This window comes from Lipotes vexillifer, unplaced genomic scaffold (genome assembly GCF_000442215.2).
Source record: "Lipotes vexillifer unplaced genomic scaffold, Lipotes_vexillifer_v1.1 scaffold71, whole genome shotgun sequence".
NCBI classification, from domain to species: domain Eukaryota; kingdom Metazoa; phylum Chordata; class Mammalia; order Artiodactyla; family Lipotidae; genus Lipotes; species Lipotes vexillifer.
In genome coordinates, this window is record NW_006793703.1 from 7,547,261 (window position 1) to 7,559,869 (window position 12,609).

Genomic DNA, 12,609 nt, shown 5'->3' on the forward strand with positions numbered 1-12,609 from the left:
TGTCACAAGTTCTCACATTTCTATTAGATAAATGGTCATAGCTGGCTCATTGTATATGAAAATGCTAATTCACTTGATTAACATCAACCAAGTATAGACCTTATATTAAAAATTTGTGTCTTCTTTGACATGAATTCCTTGTCAATTCCTCACATGATTGACATCGATTTCCTAAGCTATTCCTGGCCATGTGGGGTTTAGTTGTAAATTTTTGGTTTTGAATTATCTTTCTGCAGGATGGAACTAACTTGTATGGTGCACAGACATTCTTCCTATGCCTTGAAGATGCTAGTGGATTGTCCTTTGGAGTGTTTCTGATGAACAGCAATGCCATGGGTAAAAGACTAAAGGAATATTCACACACAAGGATGATTTTCAGTCCCTTTCTTACAGCATTATGATAAAGGAATGGTGCCCTTTAGGAATGGCTGAGCCCGTAGCTTGGGACCTTGTATGTTCTCTGCTTGTGCCATTCACACTCCATTACCTGTTGACCCATGGAAGCCATGAGTAGAGTTTTCTCTCTTAGCTTACGGTTTTCTTGAATCTGGTTGCCTCTGTTGGAATATTTGCTATTATAGTGTTAAAACAGCTAACCCTTTCCTATCATCTGTTCTAAGGCAGTTTCTACCAATTTATTCTTCTCCTTCCTCAGACTTTCATCCAGTACAGGGGTTAATAAAAGCTCTGGTAAGAAACAGGTAATGGCTCTAATAGCAGGGTGTAACCAAGGAACTACAACTGAGCTGTGAATGTTACATGGAGACATCCAAGGGTAGCAAGGCAAAGTGGAGTGTGAGGGTCAGGCAGAGTACAATCAGATTGTTTAAGACCAAATGGTATAATATCATAGGATTCCAGGAAGTAGCTTCCTTCCTTATCTTTGAAGGTTTTAGATCAGATCAATGATTCTCAACTGTTTTTCTGCTTGCACCAGTAACAACCAATCCCAGGGCAATGAATCAATCCCTACAGGGAAAGAGGAGTTCTGTCAGAATCTCCCAGGGTTGATGGTCAGCACAGGATATTGATCCCCACCCTCTTCTCAACTGGGACTTGATGGACTAGATCAGTACTCCTTGAAGCGTGACCCATGGAGTGTTCAAAGACTGTTTCAGGTCTACAGTAAGATGAGTGTAAAATTAAGAGTAGACATTGCTGTAGCATCCAAGTGCATGTATGAAACTTTTTCTAATAATTCATTTTCATGTAATTTTACAAAAGTATCAGTTTGCAAAGAACTGGAAATTTAAAAAATAAAGATCTGATCCTTTACCACAGATTGTTTGAGAATCACTCTAAGTGATCTAAGATGATTCTAAGATACCTGATAGTCAAAGAATAGACTGAGATAATACAAGGACTGTACAGTTTCAGGTGGCTGAAAGGAACCAGAAAATAATCTGTGTCAGGCTTAGAGGGAAAAGTCACAGAATCCTAGATACTCCGTGTGAGTTGTTCTTACGCCTGAAGAGTACATTTTAGTCGATCTTGAGACCTTTTATCCCTAATGCAAATCAAAGCTATGGGGAGACTTCATCTCTGAAAATTGCATTTGGGGCTTAGAGGGATTTTGAATGTATAGAATCATCTCTGACATCTTTTTAGTTTGGCTCTTGCTTGATGTGAGATCTGCTGAGGCTAGTACCTCTGTGTGTCTAGCCAGGTTATGTTCCTGCAATAATGATGGGATATGGGGTGGGAACAGCATATTCTGTAGTTGTGAATGTCAGAGAAGAAAATTTTTTCCTCTGTCCTCTTAGGTTTGGTATTTGGGGGCCTGTGAATCAATCTAACAAAAGACAGATTAGCAAGAGAGAAAACTAGGTTTATTCACGTGTGCAACCTGCATATACACAAGAGTGCTCAGTGAGTAACTCAAAGGGGTGGTTAGAATTTGGGACTTAGAAACCATCCTAATAGGGGAAGAAATGTACAAATGGCTTCTTAGAAGGGGTGAGAGGGATAAAGGGCATTTAATGGAACAACAAATGACGTTTTGGAAAGATCAGTGATGAGCCCTTAGGAGAATAGTGGGGGCTGGGTATTCTTGCGTGCTGCCAGTTTATTGTCTCAGAGGAGATTAGTTTTGCTCCAGGGCAGGGGGTTTATGGCAACTGAGTTTGTATGGGAGGCTCTGCTTTCAGGTGGACAAGGGATTTCAGAAACTCGAACGTTTTCAGCTTACAATCATTTTTATGCCACAGTGGCTTATTCTGGACCCCTTCCTGAAACTGGTTGCTTTTTCATGAAATCCTGACACAGCAGTTAAGACACTGCAGTCACCAGTTATGGAAATCTGTCACAGAACAAATGCTTTGGCCTCTCTTGTGCTATGAGGGCGGACTTTGATTGTCAGAGTTTGTCCCTTTTTATACAAAAACTGAGGCATTAGGATCACTTCATTAGTGTTCAGATGACTGGTGATCCTCTGGTCTAAAGCTTTGTAATTATTACTCTAGAATAAATTCTAATGTTTATTTGCTTCATTTTTAATCTTTCAAGAGGTTTCCCTCCAGCCCACCCCAGCTGTCACTTACCGCACCACTGGGGGCATTCTCGACTTCTACGTGTTCTTGGGAAACACTCCAGAGCAAGTGGTTCAAGAGTATCAAGAGGTAAACTTATAATGTTATGGTTATGACTGAGGGAATTGTAAATAAGAGCAAAGAAATGTAAATTTAATATGCAAGTGTGACTCACAAACATATGCTATTATAAGTAGCTATTATAAATGTGCTATTACAAATTGATCCGAACCTCAATGATTTATTAAAGGGCCTAGCATTCTAATATTAAGGAAATAGTGTGTTGGAAAATGGGGTATGTTTTGTGCCCCCAAACTAATGCGTAGAAAAAGTTTTGGTAAAAATAGAGTATTTGCTAACTTTCATTTCACATCATTCTTTCAGCTCATTGGACGGCCAGCCCTACCCTCATACTGGGCACTTGGGTTTCATCTCAGTCATTATGACTATGGAACCCTGGGTAACATGAAAGAAGTCATGGAGAGAAACCGTGCCGCACAGCTGCCTTACGTAAGTAAGGCAGCAAAAAATCCTCCAAAAATAAAAGAATTTTCTTGGGGAATAAGAACAACTGTTTATACTGTCTCCTCCTGAGTTTTTTTTTTTAAATATACGACAAAAATATTTTTATATATTCAGAATGCTGGACTTTATTGTTGGGCCAACCATTCCTTGAAGGAACTGGTTTTCTTATACTTACTGTATTGATGACATTCTACACAATGCATTCTTATTTGTATTCTCAAGGCATTTCTTACCCTAGTTGAAGGGAACAAAAGAATACAGTTTATACATGTAATAAAATATTTTTATGATTTAAGTGGCTAAATTTGAATGTGTCTAGTATATAATGAGTAGCGAGGTCTTACAAGAGATGCAAAGAGAAACACCCAGTAGTCTCTGGAATAATCCTCTTCTCTCCCTTACCCCATTCCCTTGGAGGCAGACACTTAGGTCTTGGAGCAAGAGTCAATTTCATTCTGGGCTCCACTATTTTCATACAAGTAAAATTAGGAAAGAGCAAATGCCAAAGAAGGCTTGAAGTGGAAGAGAAGCAACAATACAAAATGTGGTGTAGTCAAATGCGGGGGAAGTGGGAGAGACAGTCCCTTCTCTCCTTTATCTTGTGGATGACATAGCATTTAGGTAATGGATATGTTTTGATAGTCTTAGTGATATTTTTTGTAACTGTTGTGGTTTGTTTGTTAGATTGGTTTTCAATGCAGGAGCGCCAGGCAACAAGGTAGGGTGATGCAGCTAACCTGATTCCAGGGGTGGGCTCATAAATTGTGGACGCTGTGTATTCTTTCAGGACGTTCAGCATGCTGGTATTGATTATATGCACGAGAGGAAGGACTTCACTTATGATCCAGTCAATTTTAAGGGCTTCCCTGAGTTTGTTAAAGAGTTACACAATAACGGACAAAAATTGGTCATCATTGTGGTATGTGCTGTCCTCTTATTCCCCCACATCAGGTCCTTGCTCTTCCTTGTCATTATGCCCCCTGCCCCTCCCTCATCCCTCAATCCCCAGTTTCCTTTCAGTACTTCTAGCTCAAAGCTAGGTCCCTCATTGTATTTTTCCCCTTCTTAGGATCCAGCCATCTCCAACAACTCTTCCCCAAGTAATCCCTATGGCCCATATGACAGGGGTTCAGATATGAAGATATGGGTGAATGCTTCAGATGGAGTGACTCCACTCATTGGGGAGGTATCTTAATGGGGAAGTGGGGGCTGGTGGAGGGGCTGTGGCAGTGTGTGTGTGTCTGTAATTGTTTTGTTTTACATTTTCAGGGGCCTTATATATTCTGGGGATCAACTTGCCCTTGTCCTTTCATCCTCAAATACCTACCAGTCATCCCAGTTCTTACATTCCCTTCACAGCAAAGTCCCTTTAAACAATAGACTTAGATACTGAATGTCCACCTCTTCACCTCACCCCCCATTCGCTTTTTTTTTTTAATTTATTCATTTTATTTATTTATGTTTGGCTGCGTTGGGTCTTGGTTGCTACGTGCGGGCTTTCTCTAGTTGCAGCGAGCAGGGGCTACTCTTTGTTGCGGTGCATGGGCTTCTCGTTGCGGTGGCTTCTCTTGTCGCAGAGCATGGGCTCTAGGCACATGGGCTTCAGTAGTTGTGGCACGCAGGCTCAGTAGTTGTGGCGCACAGGCTTAGTTGCTCCGCGGCATGTGGGATCTTCCCAGACCAGGGCTCAAACCCATGTCCCCTGCATTGGCAGGAGTATTCTTAACCACTGCGCCACCAGGGAAGTAGCCCCCATTCACTCGTCAGCTGACTGCAGTCTATTTTCCTCCCCGTCACTCCACTGATGCTGCTTTGGCACCAGTTACCTCCTAACTGGCAAATCCAATGAAACTATTTCATTCCTCTTCTTACTCAGTTTTTCTGTTATTTGGCAAGTTTAACTAGTTCTTTCTCAAACTTATTTGTCCTTGTTTTCCATGAAGGTGTTATCTGCTGGTTCACTTCTAACACCTCTGCTGACCCGAGTGCCTAGTGTCTGAGAGGAAGTGGATAGGAAGAGAATAGAGAAGAGTAATTGATGGTTAGAACCCATAACTTGTCACGGGTCAGTTGAAATTATACAGTACTCTCCCTCATTTACCATTCCTAGGATTAGGAGTAGAGAAAGTGTGAGGAAAGGGTGAGGCATAGTTGAAGACTAGCAAAGACTTAACCATTTTTTTGAAATAAGTTTTTTTCTCAAGTGACTATTTAACTCCTTCTATTTAGTCTAAATATTTAAAGCACTTTACATTCCTAATTGAAAAGGACCTGTACCTGGGCACCTCTGTTGCCATGATCGTATTAGGAATTTCTTTGTACTCTGTTTTACTCTGTATTCATTTAACTTCCTTTGATCAATGTTTTTCTTTTCCTCCTGCAGGTCTGGCCTGGAAAAACCGTGTTTCCTGATTACACCGACCCCAAATGTACTGCTTGGTGGGCAAATGAATGTGAGCTTTTCCACAATCAAGTAGAATTTGATGGAATCTGGATTGTGAGTTCTTAACATTTTGATTACTAGGCGGCTAACATTCAGACTGTGTATCTCTATATCATCGAGTCGTGGAGCACAGGGGGAAGAGGAGGAGAGGAAAGCAAGTATGGCAATAATTCTAGGTATTCTCTCTCTTACTATTCAAATAATCTTACCAAAACATGTAGCTTAGACTTCAAAATCAGATTGTTAGAAGTGGAAGGAAGTAAACCGAGATATCTGTTTTTTCCGAGTCTAGCTCTCCTTTTACAAATGAATGAGCTGAAGTAAAAATAGGTCATATACTCCTTACATTGTCACAAAGTACACAAATTGTTCAATTGCCCCTTCAGGGCTCTTTCACTTGGGCATGTTGGATAAACTGATCAAAGCCAAAGTACTCAAGTGAGCGACAGAACTGTGGCTGCAGAAAGGACAAATGTCTCACATGATGTCAAATGAAAACAAATGCAAAGCAGTAGGTGTCTGGCACAATTTACAGAGCTCTAGAGTTGAACTTTTTTCTATTTATGAGAGAAAGGTAGAAAATGCAAACCATACAAAGAGCTAAGCAGATGAGGAGAGCTAAAGTGATATCAACCAAAGACATCTACCGTCAATATTTCAGTATGCATCTTTCCAGAGCCCTCACTTGCACAGCTGTGGGTACGTGCTTGTTCTCTCACTCTCTCTGCATATGTTTGTATTATATATGTATATGCATTTATATGTGTGTGTATTCATAGCTATATTTAGAGAATGTATAAGTTGATATACATGGGACCACATAAATTGAAATATTTTTCACCTAATATTTTTGGAAAGTTTTCATTTTCAATGATTATATACATATATCATTTTGAAGGGATTTTAAGAACCTGCTCCACAAAGCCTTCAATGGGTAGAGAAGACAGGACAGGAGCATCTATTTCTCTCCTTAACATAAGAACCTCGTTAAAAAAAGAAATATCTAGAATCATTTCTCTGAGTCCTAAAAAAAGAGAAAGACACCATCAGTACAACATACGAGGACATGTTACTTTTTCTTAATAGTCTTTGTTCTTTGTCTTCTAGGATATGAATGAAGTCTCCAACTTCGTGGATGGTTCAGTTTCAGGATGTTCCACAAGCAATCTAAATTATCCCCCATTCACTCCCAGTAAGTGCCGATTAGTTTGATTAAAGTGGCAATGAATATCTGGTATTTTAAATTCATAAAGATACATATGAATAACCTGGCAAGGGATTTTTTACATAAATTGCATAGGGGAAGGAAAATGTGGGTACTGTATAAAGAAAACTAGGAAAGAAAATCAAAACACTCTGTGCTTTCCTAAATGAGGCGTAAATTCAAAAGGGGCAATCAATCTAGTCCTTCTACCTACATCTGAGCTGTTTCTGTTCCAGAGAAGATATGGTGCAGAAGCCAGAGGTTAGTGGTTAGTTCATTTTCCTCTCAAGTTGTGCCCAGATAGGTTAGGGCTAACCAGAGAGAGACTAGGTAACCAGATTAGGTCTTCATATGAAGGTCAAGTCTGGTAATGTCAAGAAGAACAGATGTCAGTGAAGAACAGATTTGGACCATAAAATGAAAGGAAGCCAGAACCCATTGGTGGGGTCGGGGAGAGGGGGGCGCGGGTCAACGTCAGAGTCAGTGAATATGATGCTAGTGAGTTCTGACTGAACTTTGAACAACAGTGTATCCCAGGGTGTGGCCCTGGAATCACAGCATTTATTGTAGTTTGAAGAAATCTAGAGGCTCACAGATAAACTGTATCTTGATTAAGAAAGGAATGAGCTGCTAGAATTATAGCATCTTATGAAAACTTCCAGTCTGATGGAAAAATAGGAAATTAGGGCAGATGGGTCAGGATCAAATGCTGAGAGACTCAGATGGGAGGCTTCATTCTTTTGGTGATAGAAATTATTTAAGTTTTAGAGGGAAACATAACAGCCAAATGGTTTTAGAAATATTGATCTGTCATTAATGTGTACTTCTAATATGAATTAGAAGATCAGTAGATCAGAGTTAAATAAGCCATTAAGAAAACGATTGCAATGGTTAAGACAAAGGTAATTTGGATCTGAACCATAGTGGTGCAAGGGAAGCAGAAAAGATTGGGTGAATGAAAGAGAGATTGGTCAATCATCCCTTATGACAGCTTAGAGAAAGGGTGAGAAATTAATGTATACTTTCATCTAATATTTTTATTCTTGGACCACTTAATTTAGCTCAGTTTGAAGACTTCAGATCTAACTTCAAGTCTAACTAGATCCACTTACTTCCAAATACTTGCCTCTGGTCACCTGTGCACCCAGGTGGGAGAATGTGTATGGGTCAGCACAATTTTTTTATATATCAGAGAAACTACTGAAAGTATATATCCTTCTGATAGTGAGGAAGCTGTATGATCATTTCCAGGATGGCCACAAAAAATGCCTGCCTAGGGAGCCACAATTTCAGGTGATAGTCGAGAAACAGGGAATATGCATCTCAGGCTCTCATTGACTGATCCCTCTTTTGTCGCAGGAATCCTGGATGGGTACCTGTTCTGCAAGAGTCTCTGCATGGATGCAGTACAGCACTGGGGAAAGCAATACGATGTCCACAATCTATATGGCTACTCCATGGCAATTGCCACAGCAGAGTAAGGCCATTATTGCTATGGACTTAATATATGATCAGATTTACTTAATACATGATCAAATTCTTAGTCTCACTAGATGCCAGTTGCCAGTGGGTTATTTTTAAGAACTCAGCAAGGTAGATTGGTTCAAGATGGCAGAGTAGAAGGACGTGCGCTCACTTCCTCTTGTGAGAGCACCAGAATCACAACTAACTGCTGAACAATCATTGACAGGAAGACACTGGAACTCACCAAAAAAAGATACCCCACATCCAAAGACAAAGGAGGAGCCTCAATGAGACAGTAGGAGGGGCGCAATCACAATAAAATCAAATCCCATAACCGCCGGTTGGGTGACTCACAAACTGGAGGACATTTATACCACAGAAGTACACCCACTGGAGTGAAGGTTCCGAGCCCCATGTCAGGCTTCCGAAGCTGGGGGTCTGGCAATGGGAGGACGAATTCCCAGAGAATCAGACTTTGAAGGCTAGTGGGATTTGATTGCAGGACTTCGACAGGACTGGGGGGAACAGAGACTCCAGACTTGGAGGGCACACGCAAAGTAGTGTGCGTATCAGGACCCAGGGGTAAGGAGCAGTGACCCCATAGGAGACTGAACCAGACCTACCTGCTAGTGTTGGAGGGTTTCCTAAAGAGGCAGGGGGCAGCTGTAGCTCACCACAGGGACAAGGACACTGGCAGCAGAAGTTCTGGGAAGTACTCACTGGCTTGAGCCCTCCCGGAGTCCACCATTAGCCCCACCAAAAAGCCTGTAGTCTCCAGTGCAGGGTCACCTCAGGTCAAACAACCAACAAGGAGGGAACTCAGCCCCACCCATCAGCAGACAAGCAGATTAAAGTTTTACTGAGCTCTGTCCACCAGAGCAAAACCCAGCTCTGCCCACCACCAGTCCCTCCCATCAGGAAGCTTGCACAAGCCTCTTATATAGCCTCATCCACCAGAGGGCATACAGCAGAAGCAAGAAGAACTACAGTCCTGCAGCCTGTGGAACGAAAACCACATTCACAGAAAGATAGACAAAATGAAAAGGCAGAGGACCATGTACCAGATGAAGGAACAAGCTAAAAACCCAGAAAAACAACTAAATGAAGTGGAGGTAGGGAACCTTCCAGAAAAAGAATTCAGAATAATGGTAATGACGATGATCCAGGACCTCGGAAAAAGAATGGAGGCAAAGTTCGAGAAGATGCAAGAAATGTTTAAAAAAGACCTAGAAGAATTAAAGAACAAATAAACAGAGATGAGCAATACAATAACTGAAATGAAAAATACAGTAGAAGGAATGAATAGCGGAATAACTGAGGCAGAAGAATGGATAAGTGACCCGGAAGGCAGAATGGTGGAATTCACTGCTGCAGAACAGATTAAATAAAAAGGAATGAAAAGAAATGAAGACAGCCTAAGAGACCTCTGGGACAACATTAAACGCACCGACATTCACATTATAGGGGTCCCAGAAGGAGAAGAGCGAGAGAAAGGACCCAAGAAAATATTTGAAGAGATTATAGTCGAAAACTTCCCTAACATGGGAAAGGAAATAGCCACCCAAGTCCAGGAAGTGCAGAGAGTCCCAGGCAGGATAAGCCCAAGGAGAAGCACACCGAGACACATAGTAATCAAACTGACAAAAATTAAAGACAGAGAAAAATTATTAAAAGCAACAGGGGAAAAACAACATACAAGGGAACTCCCATTAAGGTTAACAGCTGATTTCTCAGCAGAAACTCTACAAGCCAGAAGGGAGTGGCACCATATATTTAAAGTGTTGAAAGGGAAGAACCTACAACCAGGATTACTCTACCTGGCAAGGATCTCATTCAGATTCGATGGAGAAATCAAAAGCTTTACAGACAAGCAAAAGCTAAGAGAATTCAGCATCACCAAACCAGCTCTACAACAAATGCTAAAGGAGCTTCTCTAAGTGGGAAACAGAAGAGAAGGAAAGGACCTACAAAAACAAACTCAAAACAATTAAGAAAATGGTAATAGGAAAATACATATCGGTAATTACCTTAAATGTTAAGTGGATTAAGTGCTCCAACCAAAAGACACAGGCTCCCTGAATGGATACAAAAACAAGACCCATATATATTGCTGTCTACAAGAGACCCACTTCAGACCTAGGGACACATACAGACTGAAAGTGAAGGGATAGAAAAAGATATTCCATGCAAATGGAAATCAGAAGAAAACTGGAGTAGTAATACTCATATCAGATAAAATAGACTTTAAAATAAGAATGTTACAAGAGACAAGGAAGGACACTACATAATGATCAAGGGATCAGTCCAAGAAGAAGATATAACAATTGTAAAAATATATACACCCAACATAGGAGCACCTCAATACAAAAGGCAAATGCTAACAGCTATTAAAGAGGAACTTGACAGTAACACAATAATAGTGGGGGACTTTGACACCTCACTTATAAAAATGGACAGATGATCCAGATAGAAAATTAATAAGGAAACACAAACTTTAAATGACACAACAGACCAGATAGGTTTAATTGATATTTATAGGACAGTCCATCGCAAAACAGCAGATTACCCTTTCTTCTCAAGTGCACATGGAACATTCTCCAGGATAGATCACGTTTGGGGTCATAAATCAAGCCTCAGTAAATTTAAGAAAAATTGAAATCACATCAAGCATCTTTTCCGACCCCAACGCTATGAGATTAGAATTAAATTACAGGGGAAAACTGTAAAAAACACAAACACAGGGAGGCTAAACAATACGTCGCTAAATAACCAAGAGATCACTGAAGAAATCAAAGAGGAAACCAAAAAATGCCTAGAGACAAATGACAATGAAAACACAACAATCCAAAACCTATGGGATGCAACAAAAGCAGTTCTAAGAGGGAAGTTTATAACAATACAGTCCTACCTCAAGAAACAAGAAAAATCTCAAATAAACTATCTAACCTTACACATAAAGGAACTAGAGGAAGAAGAGCAAACAAAACCCAAAGTTAGTAGAAGGAAAGAAATCATACAGATCAGAGCAGAAATAAATGAAATAGAAACAAAGAAAACAATAGCAAAGATGAATACAACTAAAAGCTGGTTCTTTGAGAAGATAAACAAAATTGATAAACAATTAGCCAGACTCAACAAGAAAAAGAAGGAGAGGACTCAAATCAATAAAATTAGAAATGAAAAAGGAGAAGTTACAACAGACACCGCAGAAATACAAAGCATCCTAAGAGACTACTACAAGCAACTCTATGCCAATAAAATGGACAACCTGGAAGAAATGGACAAATTCTTAGAAAGGTATAACCTTGCAAGACTGAACCAGGAAGAAATAGAAAATATGAACAGACAAATCACAAGCAATGAAATTGAAGCTGTGATTAAAAATCTTCCAACAAACAAAAGTCCAGGACCAGATGGCTTCACAGGTGAATTCTATCAAACATTTACAGAAGAGCTAACACCCATCCTTCTCAGATTCTTTCAAAAAATTGCAGAGGAATGAACACTTCCAAACTCATTCTACAAGGCTACCATAATCCTGATACCAAAACCAGACAAAGATACTACAAAAAAAGAAAATTACAGACCAATATCACTGATGAATATAGATGCAAAAATCCTCAACAAAATACTAGCAAACAGAATCCAACAACACATTAAAAAGATTATACAGCATGATGAAGTAGGATTTATCCCAGGAATGCAAGGGTTCTTCAATATATGCAAATCAATCAATGTGATACACCATATTGACAAATTGAAGGATGAAAACCAGAATTGGTTTTCTCCCTTGCTGTGTTCTTGAAAACCAAATTGAAGGATGAAAACCAGAATTTCGACAAAATTCAACACCCATTTATGATAAAAAACCCTGCAGAAAGTAGGCATAGAGGGAACTTTCCTCAACATAATAGAGGCCATATATGACAAACCCACAGCCAACATCGTCCTCAATGGTAAAAAACTGAAACCATTTTCTCTAAGATTAGGAACAAGACAAGGTTGCCCACTCTCACCACTATTATTCAACATAGTTTTGGAAGTTTTAGCCATAGCAATCAGAGAAGAAAAAGAAATAAAAGGAATACAAATTGGAAAAGTAGAAGTAAAACTGTCATTGTTTGCAGATGACAAGATACTATACATACAGTATCCTAAAGATGCTTCCAGAAAACTACTAGAGCTAATCAATGAATTTGATAAAGTAGCAGGATACAAAATTAATGCACACAAATCTCTTGCATTCCTATACACTAACAACAAAAAATCTGAAAGAGAAATTAAGGAAACGTTTACCATTTACCACTGCAACAAAAAGAATAAAATATCTAGGAATAAACCTACCTATGGAGACAAAAGACCTGTATCCAGAAAACTATAAGACACTGATGAAAGAAATTAAAGACAATACAAACAGATGGAAAGATATACCATGTATTTGGATC

At 39.8% G+C, this 12,609-nt stretch overlaps 1 protein-coding gene across 1 annotated transcript in view; it reads left to right on the forward strand.

Annotated features, from left to right (window-relative positions):
• The window catches only part of LOC103081817 (maltase-glucoamylase, intestinal), a 78,849-nt gene that overhangs the window by 14,799 nt on the left and 51,441 nt on the right, over positions 1–12,609 (forward strand). The window contains exons 7-14 of the mRNA XM_007466633.1: positions 237–336; positions 2,506–2,618; positions 2,913–3,038; positions 3,841–3,972; positions 4,123–4,239; positions 5,437–5,550; positions 6,604–6,688; positions 8,060–8,177. Of these exons, the coding sequence (XP_007466695.1) occupies positions 237–336; positions 2,506–2,618; positions 2,913–3,038; positions 3,841–3,972; positions 4,123–4,239; positions 5,437–5,550; positions 6,604–6,688; positions 8,060–8,177 (905 nt within the window). The remainder of the gene's footprint in view (positions 1–236; positions 337–2,505; positions 2,619–2,912; positions 3,039–3,840; positions 3,973–4,122; positions 4,240–5,436; positions 5,551–6,603; positions 6,689–8,059; positions 8,178–12,609) is intronic.